The sequence below is a fragment of the Zingiber officinale genome, chromosome 1B (assembly GCF_018446385.1).
Source record: "Zingiber officinale cultivar Zhangliang chromosome 1B, Zo_v1.1, whole genome shotgun sequence".
NCBI lineage: Eukaryota > Viridiplantae > Streptophyta > Magnoliopsida > Zingiberales > Zingiberaceae > Zingiber > Zingiber officinale.
In genome coordinates, this window is record NC_055986.1 from 123,833,638 (window position 1) to 123,843,809 (window position 10,172).

The 10,172-nt window shown below is 35.0% G+C and overlaps 1 protein-coding gene across 1 annotated transcript; it reads right to left on the reverse strand.

Annotated features, from left to right (window-relative positions):
- Window positions 1-461: 461 nt before the first annotated feature.
- LOC121976855 (glutamine--tRNA ligase-like) lies at window positions 462-9,723 on the reverse strand. Its single transcript, XM_042529243.1, has 23 exons — window positions 9,478-9,723; window positions 9,292-9,339; window positions 9,129-9,200; window positions 8,828-8,927; window positions 7,303-7,398; window positions 6,472-6,533; window positions 6,259-6,360; window positions 6,087-6,179; window positions 5,431-5,583; window positions 5,298-5,353; window positions 4,877-4,967; window positions 4,730-4,816; window positions 4,126-4,323; window positions 3,952-4,050; window positions 3,261-3,392; window positions 3,033-3,169; window positions 2,073-2,172; window positions 1,901-1,996; window positions 1,632-1,732; window positions 1,455-1,557; window positions 1,266-1,355; window positions 1,046-1,175; window positions 462-760 (listed from the first exon to the last, which is right to left on the reverse strand). Exons 1-23 carry the CDS (start codon window positions 9,604-9,606, stop codon window positions 663-665), a joined length of 2,373 nt encoding a protein of 790 aa, XP_042385177.1. The 5' UTR covers window positions 9,607-9,723; the 3' UTR covers window positions 462-662.
- Window positions 9,724-10,172: the final 449 nt, after the last annotated feature.

Sequence of the window (10,172 nt, forward strand, 5' to 3'; positions counted from 1 at the left end):
CATCGTCTAAATCCGAAAAGCAGCCAACGGAATAAATCGGGACGAACATCACGAGTATCGGTACAAATCAGGCGAATTTCAAAGCACAGCTAATCTGACAGACAAACACCATTTAACCAAGGTTCAACTTGTGTTTGGTGCAGGAATATAATTAGGATAAAATTAAAAACGGAATGAAACGAAAAGGTGAACGATCAATTTCGTTGCCTATATCACTTTTATTTGTCTGATTTTTCTAACCAAAAAGACTAGTGATTTATTTGACTTATTAACAGATGTCGAATCCTGTTCACCCTTTTGACCTATGCAATTTGGTCATCAATACACAAAACATGCTCACGGAACACAAGTTTACTCCTCCCAAAACATGAAATACATTGAGATGAAAAACTAACAGAATTACCGGTGTGCAACCAGATCTGTTGTAATGGGCCATCATTAGCCTGATAAATCTTTGTGAATGGCAATAAACAGTATAAATAAGTTGAGCATTATGTTTGTATTCCCTTACAAGTACATTTACACGACGAAATGAAAATAACTAAATACAGATCTTGCAACTGATTTATGTTTTTTTTCCCCTCCAAAAGAGCTAACACTAAATCAATCGATTCTTGTGCGGCTTTCAGGTCAATATGCTTTAATTTAGGTCAAAGCGAGATTTACTTGCTTCCAGACTTGGAATATGAATCCCTGAGGGTGATGGTTCTGTTGAACACCAGCTTATCTGGTGAAGAGTCCGTATCAACAGCAAAGTAGCCTGAGAAAGAAAAAAAAGGATATAATTCCAAACAAAACTAAAATGAGATGGCGATTGTTTGTATCTGACTACTAGTTAAAGCATCTGTTTTTGCCAGGGACATCAAGCCTTTTTTTCGTTCAAATCCATGAAAACTTGTAAAATGCAAAGATGAAAGAAATGAAAAGAATAAGATGCAACCTATAGGCAGCAGAGCAGTGGGGGTTTCATATGTGGCTATCATGTCGAATGGTATGTGGAATGCAAACATAAGATGAGTAGAGTAGCATATGGAGATGATCATACCAAGTCTCTCAAACTGGAACTTGTCGCCCAACACAGCACTGGCAAGAGAGGGGACGGCATATGCTTCAGGAATTAACTCCTTGGAACATGGATTTAGATCTGCTAACCAATCCTCCAACTCAGCAGGATTCTAAAAGTTCACGAGTAATAGAGTGATGAGCTAATCTATTGCAAAAAAAAAAGTCAAGAAAGCAAGCTCAATTAAATAAGAAAGACTAACCTCTGATAGGAATAATTTCTCAAACATCCTGACCTCCACCTTGATGGGTTCAACGCCAGGGGAAGGTTGAGCAACCCAATGAAGAACACCCTACATTCAGTGTAAAGAAACTCAGTCAATTTAAACATCATAATTCAAGTTAAAGATCTCATAAGCTAGTTTAACAACAGTCAGAGAACGTTAGTAAACCTTTGGCTTTGTTTTTTTTGAAGGATCATACTCAGCGTGAATCTCAAGGATAGTGTCGTTATCCCCATATATTACTTCTGTGCACTTTATAGGGAATGCATATCTGCAATTTAAAATTCATATACATTTAGCAAGAGTGCACAGTTTAAAATTTTATTTTCCTACAATATAACTTGCCTGAGGAGGACAGATTTGCCAGGTGCAAGCCCATAGTAATCTTTCGAATCCTTGAGACGAAAATCTGATTGCTCTATATAAATGATGTTTGTAAAGGGAACCTGTTATGAGAGCATCCACTTTAAATGGGTTCTTGAAGAATGACAAATATGAAGGGGAAGCATAATAATGCAACGTCAAACTGGAACAAATATGAATTTCAAAGCAAATTAATTAATGTGTGATGCTGACTGTCTTCAGAAACACACCCAAGATAAATAATGATATACCTTGTAGTATGAAGAAGAATCGTCTGATGGAGCTTCAGGCCACATCTTTGCATCAAGATCTATAACTGAACCAGCATCAAGATTTGTGATAACCACCTGCAGTAAAGATTCCAACCTAAGAACTAACAATATAGCATACAAAAAAAAAAATCTGGTGATAGAACTGACATACCTTTAGAGGATGTAAAATCACCATGGTCCTTGGTGCAGTTTTGTTGAGTTCTTCTCTAATGTCGTGTTCAAGGCGATCAACACGTATCATACTATTATCACTGTATAGTAAGGTTTAGAGAGTAACTACATGTCAGAAAACAAATAGTTTGTGAACCACAATTTTCCTAGAATTTGCTAGGCCATCAAAAACTTAACTTTTAGTTGATTATCATGGAAATATAGGCTAAACTTGCAACATTATTAGTAAAAAATTGCATCTGACAACTGTCTCAGCAGACATCCACTTATGGTTGCTTTGTTAGAAGGTCAGATACCAGTTGCCACATTTGTTAGAAGGTCAGATGCAAAAATACAAGAGCAACAACATAAAGCTTCAAATAATGGAATGGTCAGTTGATGAAACTTGAAATGCAGTTTAACACCCATCAAAGGGAATCAGTAAGTTTTCAATCTGACAACCTATGCTCAAAGGGAAAAACAAAACTATCACAAAAGGTAGAATAGCAACGCATAAATAACTATGAATGGAATTTAATTTGTCTCAAATGAATCAGAATAGACAAGTAAATGGATAGACTTAACAGGATAAACTATTTATTAGTATGTACTATCAGCTATACAGATGCATGGTGCATGATAGCATGCAAACATTAAAATGCAAAATGCAGGGGGGATTTCAGGATCAGTCCAACCTAAGAAATGATTCCAACAACTGTGCATCAAGTTTGAAGTTAGAAATCACTATAATATACAAAGATTAAAGAAATTACAGGACAGTTGCATCCTTTTATAACATACCAAATTCATATATACTTCGCTATACATTATCTAACATGTAGAAAAAACAAAAAAAAATCAAGGAAAAGATTTGTCTATTTAAAAGTTGTGTCAGATTTAAAAATGGAGACAAACAGCAAAAACAGCCAAACTAATATAGTAAAGAATCAAATATTCAAACCTTCTAGTAATTCCAATTCCTCTGATAAAAGAATTAATTGCTGTTGAAGAAACTCCTCGACGTCGCAACCCAGCTAATGTCATTAGACGAGGATCATCCCATCCATCCACCCACTTTTCTGTTACCAGTCGGTTTAACTGCAATAGGATGATCCATAGATGGGGAAATTAAAATCGATCATAAAATAGATCACATGTGCAAATCATCAAGGACAGTAAAACAACATACCTTCCGTTTGGACATGACAGTATTTGAAATATTTAAACGTGAGTACTCCCATACGTATGGTTGGTAAAGGTCTAAAGCAAGCAGTAACCAGTAGTATGAAGGTCGGCGGATCTCAAACTCAAGTGTACAAAGCTACAGAAGAAGAGGAAAATTTCAACATCAAAAGTCGTAAGATATCAAAGGATTTACGACTGTAGGACATAAAATAAAGCTAGCCTAAAGAATACAACTTCACTACTTAGACCAGATGTCAATGGTTACTCTTTTAATTTTTTTTACATAATTTACTAATATTCCCAACCTAGTGAGAGATTTGGAACACAATAATAGAAAGAAACAGTGAAAAATCCACATGGAATAAACTGGCGCAATAGAGTACAAATTCCATAGACAAATGAATTTACCAGAAATAGAGCCAATGAGGAAGGCTACTTACTTTGAACTTAAAATGTAATTTAACAGAAAAATGTTTAATACAAACACATAAGCTACGACAAGTTGAATATCCAGTATTTTAGATTAAAAAAGTATTTTAGATTAAAAAGGACCTCTGTACATATTTATTCACATAATCTGTAAAAACAGGAAAGAACCGGAAAAACCAATGAATGGCAATGCATTTATGATCTACTAATTACAGATACAGTAAACCTTGTTGCAGTAAGTCTGAACAGATTGTAGGACCACTTACTGAATGTGTAACATTTTCCAGTGAATCCACTATGCAATGAGAATAATCGTAACTAGGATATATACACCACTTGTCACCTGCTTGAGGATGGTGAGCAAACTGTACAGAATTTGCAGAATACAAATCAGGTATTAAAAGTCTCAATATATCAGTGTTTAAGAGAAAACATCCTACCTTAATGCGGTATGCTATCAAATCATACATATTCTTGTTATCACTCTGCATATCTTGCTTCAGTCTGAGTGTAGCCTTGCCCTCTTCAATCAAACCTCTTCTCATGTCTTCAAACAACTTCAATGATTCTGCAATAGGTCTATCCCTCCATGGGCTGTTCATTTTTTTCTCTCTATACTCCTTTACTTCTTCAGGGGTCTGGAGAGAAAGATAGCAAAATTAGCAATCTTTTGTACATATTTATCTACTCCCTCCATGACCGATTTAACAAGAAATATTACACACCTTCAGTAACAATATTATACTTCTTCACTAACAAAATTAGGGTGCGTTTGGTTTGCACCGTTTTCATTTTCATTTTCTGGAAAATGCGCGTTTTCTAGAAAACAGAAAACGACTTTTTGTCATTCTCTGTTTTTCTAGAAAACGATAGCCAATTTTTTAGAAAACGCACGCGGAAAACGCAAACCAAACACCATTTTTCAGAAAACGTGCGTTTTCCAGAAAATGAAAATGGATAACGCGCGTACCAAACGCCCCCTTAGCAATCTGCAGACATATTGATGACTCCTAAAAACAGAATTGCGACAAATATACAAGATACCTGATGATCAACATATGCTAGGCCTCTGCGTATCAATTCCACTGCTAGATCATACAACTCTTGAAAGTAATCACTGGTGTGGGTAACCTAAAACAAATACTATTAAGTTGATATTGAGAAGCATAAGAACAGAAACTAAATACCAACTTTGAAAGGCTGCCAACCCATCCATTGTACTATTTCTTGGATATGATCTATGTATTCTTTCTTTTCAGCTTCAGGATTTGTATCATCAAACCTGGAAGGCACAGCCGCAAGCAAAACTACCATGGTGAGTTAAGGATCCATGCACATAAGATCTACATTTAATAGTAGAATAAACAATTCTGGATACTATTCCAGTGCAGACCTCAATTTGTTAAATTACCACATACAAATAATTAGTGTTTTATTTACAAACTGATCAAATTTTAACCTGCAGAGAAAATAAACAACCCCCATACAAAATTGACACAATTTATACCTAGAAATTGATCAGAACAATAATCGTTACTTTAACTGCAGAAGCAGCAAAGCAAGGTCATATTTAACAATAAGTAAAAATGGAGAATAGAAATACTCTTCTCACCTCAAGTAACATGATCCTCCTCTTTCTTTTGCTAAACCAAAATCAATAAACATTGCCTGAAGATGTAATACATAGATGAAAAGTTAACTACAAAAGGACACCAAAAATACCCTAGTAAGCAAAATTGTTCTACCTTAGCATGACCGATATGTAGGTAACCATTAGGCTCAGGAGGGAAGCGGGTGAAAACTTTCCCACCAGTAAACTTAAGATGTTTTTCCAGGATCTCCCTCGGATTATGAGCTCTCCAGATATCTCCATTACTGAAAAATATCTCTGTGTGAACCTGAGATATTCCAAAACAAAATTAGTCATAGAGACCTTATCATGCTTCCAAAGCAAAATGTAAAATAAAGAAGTTAAGCTTTTGGGCAGCTCTTTCAACTTCCACCTAAAGTACTGTTGATTCTTGAGTTTGTTTACTATGATAAAATAGGATGATCTGAAAGAAGCATAGACCATAAATTCTAGCCAAAATGCACAAGTCATAATGCAAAACTTGAAAAGGGACATAGTCATTTCAAATCAAGTCCACTTCTAACTAGTACTATTCAAATCAGGTAAAAAAGGGGCATAGTCATCGCCTTTCAAGTAGGAATAAATTAAAAGGAAAAATATATATTAATGCAGTGTGTGATAAAGCAAAACTTAAACAATCATGTGTAGATAACAAATTGATCCAGATAAACAGCTAAGCTGAGAAAATAGAACTAGATATTGATTCAAGATATTAGATCAGAAGTAATAGATATAATGCTGACAGGTAATCAAATAAATTAAGGAAATTACCTTAAAGTTTTCTGCAGGTTCTGGAAATATCGAGTATGGATTCACTTCTTCCTCCACACTTGGAATACATGCAATTGCATCATTTGCTTTTTCCTAAAAATGCATGCACATAGCTATGAAAATCCATGAGGGACCACAAATGCAGTTTTTAAGAAGCTATTAACCGTCTTACCACAACTTTAACAGGCTTTTCCTTCTTCTTTTTCAGAGGTTTTTTATCATCATCGGCTGTCCTCTCACCAAGAATCACACAAAGCTTCGCATCAATCAACTCCTATTAATTTATCAAGTTGGAAGTAAGAAAAGTTACAATGGTAAATGGTAAATGGTAAATGGTAAAAAAAAAAATGTTTGCTAGTTACTTGTGCACTATTGATTACAATACCTTCACGATTTTAGCATCAGCCCATGGGTGACATTTTCTGACTTGCCCACATAGATTGCCAACTGGTTTAAAACAAGAAGCAAACAAACATGAAAAATTATAATGAACACAGGAACAATTTGAGAAGATAACTTTCAAAATGAAACTGCATGAAATGGTAGTGCAAAAAAGTATATATGAACAATGGTTTATTTGAAGTGTTAAAATCTAATTGTGCTTCATGCTTAAAGTAGCCTAGTACCACGACCAGACAAATGAAATAAGCATATATTGCCACAGACTGTTTGCATTTCAATTTATAATGCGCCTAAATCCTTCTGCAGCAAATGCCACAAATTATCCATCTCTCTCAAGACCCTTTGTACACCTAAAAAGGCTATAATCCCATGATTCCATATGCCTATACTTCAACTGCAGAGGGTGTTCAATGATCCCAAACCTTCCACCTTTTAACTAGGTTTAAATGTCTTACCCAGAAATTTTAACTAATTATAAAGCTGAAACAATTCAAGTTGACGGTGGAAGGTTAAAGGAAGATCAAAACTACAAAATCCAATTAAAGGGATTAAAATAATGGGTATTACAAAAATTATACCCTTCCATATAGATTAATGGTGATAAAAATATAGGTTTAGCTAATCCAATGGAAATCAAAATAACATTGCGAGAGATGCATAAAGTAAAAATCAGCACTTCATAACAAAGGATTTTATGACAATCATGCATTGATCTGATTTGATCAGTTTGTATACCTTTCTAAATCATTAAAAAAACAATTGTAGGAGGTTACCACTAGAAGGAAAAAAGGGCTAAGATGGAAAAAGAACAAACCATTAAAATGGTAACGCTGTTCTAATATGGCATTCATATTTTCTTCAAGAACAGTATTAACAGATGACTCAATCTCTTCAATTGAAACATCTACTCCTGCAATAATCATACAGCAATTTTAGAAACTGAATTTTTTACTCCCACCAGAAGTTATAACACGGACTAAACCAAGCTAGGTATTCATAAAGAAACAGTAGCAAAAACATACAGTATGAGAAAAGATATTCTTAAAGTTTTAAGTAATGGAAATACTGATTAAAAAAAGACAACCAAAAAATATATATTGAATGCGTGGAGTTGTGGATATGTCGTTTGTGGCATTGTGCCAACGGGAACTATAAAAGATGAAAGAACTACTTTATCAACTTTTTAACCTGTCAGTTGGTATGCATATTTTGATAGTTTTGAAAAGAACTAAAGCATCTTAAAATTACCTATGTTTCTAACCCTCGATTTTCAGTTAGTATAAGAATGCTTATTTGGCAAAAAAAAGAACAAATATATCTTAAAAGAATAACTACTCTTTCAACACTTTAACTTTAAGTCAAACAAACAACTGAATATCAGTTTAACTCAATCCAAGTGTTTACTTAATAAACTTATCCATAAGAAAGAGAGTGTTATCAAGCATGTAAAATTGTAAATCGTGATAAGAAAAATATACAGTGATTTCATCTCTCAGATCATAATTTGCATCATAACAAAATAATTTCAAGAATGTAAGAACTGAGACTATCATTATTAGTCAGGTCGCAATGCAATATCATTTCAGTTGAGAAATTAGGAGGAAATGGGGTCAAGAAATCTGGAGAGTGAGGCATTTAAACCTTCGAAAAAAAACTAGGAGGTGACGACAGTTAAAATTAAGTTTGTAGGCATAGAATACTAGGAACGGCCAAGTGGAAATAAGCACCGGAAAGGAATCTTTACAACACTAACCAACAGAACCTCATTGATCCATATTATATTTAGCAAAACAGCACATCATTGATGGCCATCTGAGCAAGATATTAGGAATCTCTTTCTAGAAATATATTAGTAAGACATCGCTAACAAAAATGTTCATTTTATAATATTAAGGTTGACATAGATTTCAGTTTACTATACCTTCTAGAAATTTGATAGTAGGAATCCCTTTCTAAACCAATAAAAAGAAAAATAAGAAATAAGAAAAATATGTGATAAAGATGTGGAAACTATTAGTTAGATATTCACATTTAGTAGGCGAGATTAGTTTTTGTATAATGCTAAATTCAAAGTGGAGAGGGGTTGAAACATAAAACCATTTGATTAGATGACCTGAGTTAGGTATTGAAACAGAAAGAGGATGAAGCATACAACAAAAATAACTTTTTCCATTTTCAGTTGCAGATAGCCAGATATTATCAAACAAGGCAGCTTTATGTTGAACTCTTTTAAGATTGTCTAAATGTAGAATAACAACCTACCTTTGGCAGCTTCTCAAGCCTTTAGACAACACCACAATAGACATCATTAGAGGTAATAGCAATAATAACAATCTTACCTACACCACAAACTTCTTCAAATTCATTCAAATTGAAGGGTTCAGGTCCGACGGTACTTAAAAATGCTAAAGCTGCATCTAGCTGAGCTTGGTTCTTAATCTGGGGAAAAAAAAAGTAGAAATGATCTTTCTCTCATATGAGTGAGATGTTTGCTCAAATAATTACAATGAATCAAGTCATCAACTAAAGTTATCAAAATTTGCCTTCCAAGATCATCGATATATCAAGTATATCCGGCCTTTCAATCCATAATTCACACTAGAGAATGAACTGCCAAGCGATAAAGCTAAAGAGCATTACCTTTGACGAAACTATATACTGGATAAGGCTGGGCCGATGAATTAGTGCGTTAGCTGGGTACTTCGTCGCAACCTATCTCGTGCACCAACACAGTCCAAAATTCAGTCAACAGGTGCTCTACATCTGCAGAATCACTCCCCAGAATTAACAAGAGAAGAAATACCATGTAAAGAAGGTTTCCGATTGTCTTGCTGCATCCATCAACACCAGCCTGCAATGAAGGGCACAAAATTAGTAACTTACTCGATTACAAATTTCTCAACAAACAAAATACGGAATAAATCCGAACAATCATGATTAAACAACTGCATGCAGCAGAACGCGAGTGTGTAAATCGAGAATAAATCACCTCCTTGATCACGGCGGTAAGATTCGCGGTGACCTTTTGGTTGACGAGAACATTCTCCGCCGTCCGTTTATCCAATCCGATAGATAGGAACAGGTTGAGGGTATTTGCCTCACCGTCCGCTGTACCCATCTTTGCGACGAGTGAAAGAGAGGGGGGAGACGACGACGGTCGACGGCGAAGAGGACTGCGAGTGCGGCGGCGACGAGAGGAAGATGCAGATGGAGATTAAAAGGTCAGGGGCTTAGGGCAACTATTAATACTTTTAACCGAAAATTTCATTCCGTCAGAAGACTCTCCAAAGATTCCAAATTTAGTAAATGACCCATTTGAAAATAGTCAATTTAATTCCTTCCCACGTTGAGTTAGCTAGTGCGGAATAGAATTTTTATTATAGATAAGGATTTGAATCTTAGTAAAATTGAAGAAAAAAAAAGTTCTTCTTTGTATTAGTCAATTATAATTTTTCGATTTATCTCCTAATAGATAGTCATGGGGTCGATCGTGTGGATCCGCTGGGATGACGGGTTTCACCTTTTACTACCGTATTTTGTATTAAAGTTGAACTAAATTTCTTTAGACTGAAGGTGTCCTTCAAAATGTTGGGACTCATACATTGGGTCGCTTGCGATTCAAAGCACATATGTGGGTATTAGTCAGGCTGATGAGATCCCCTGACGTATGAAAGTAAGAGTGTC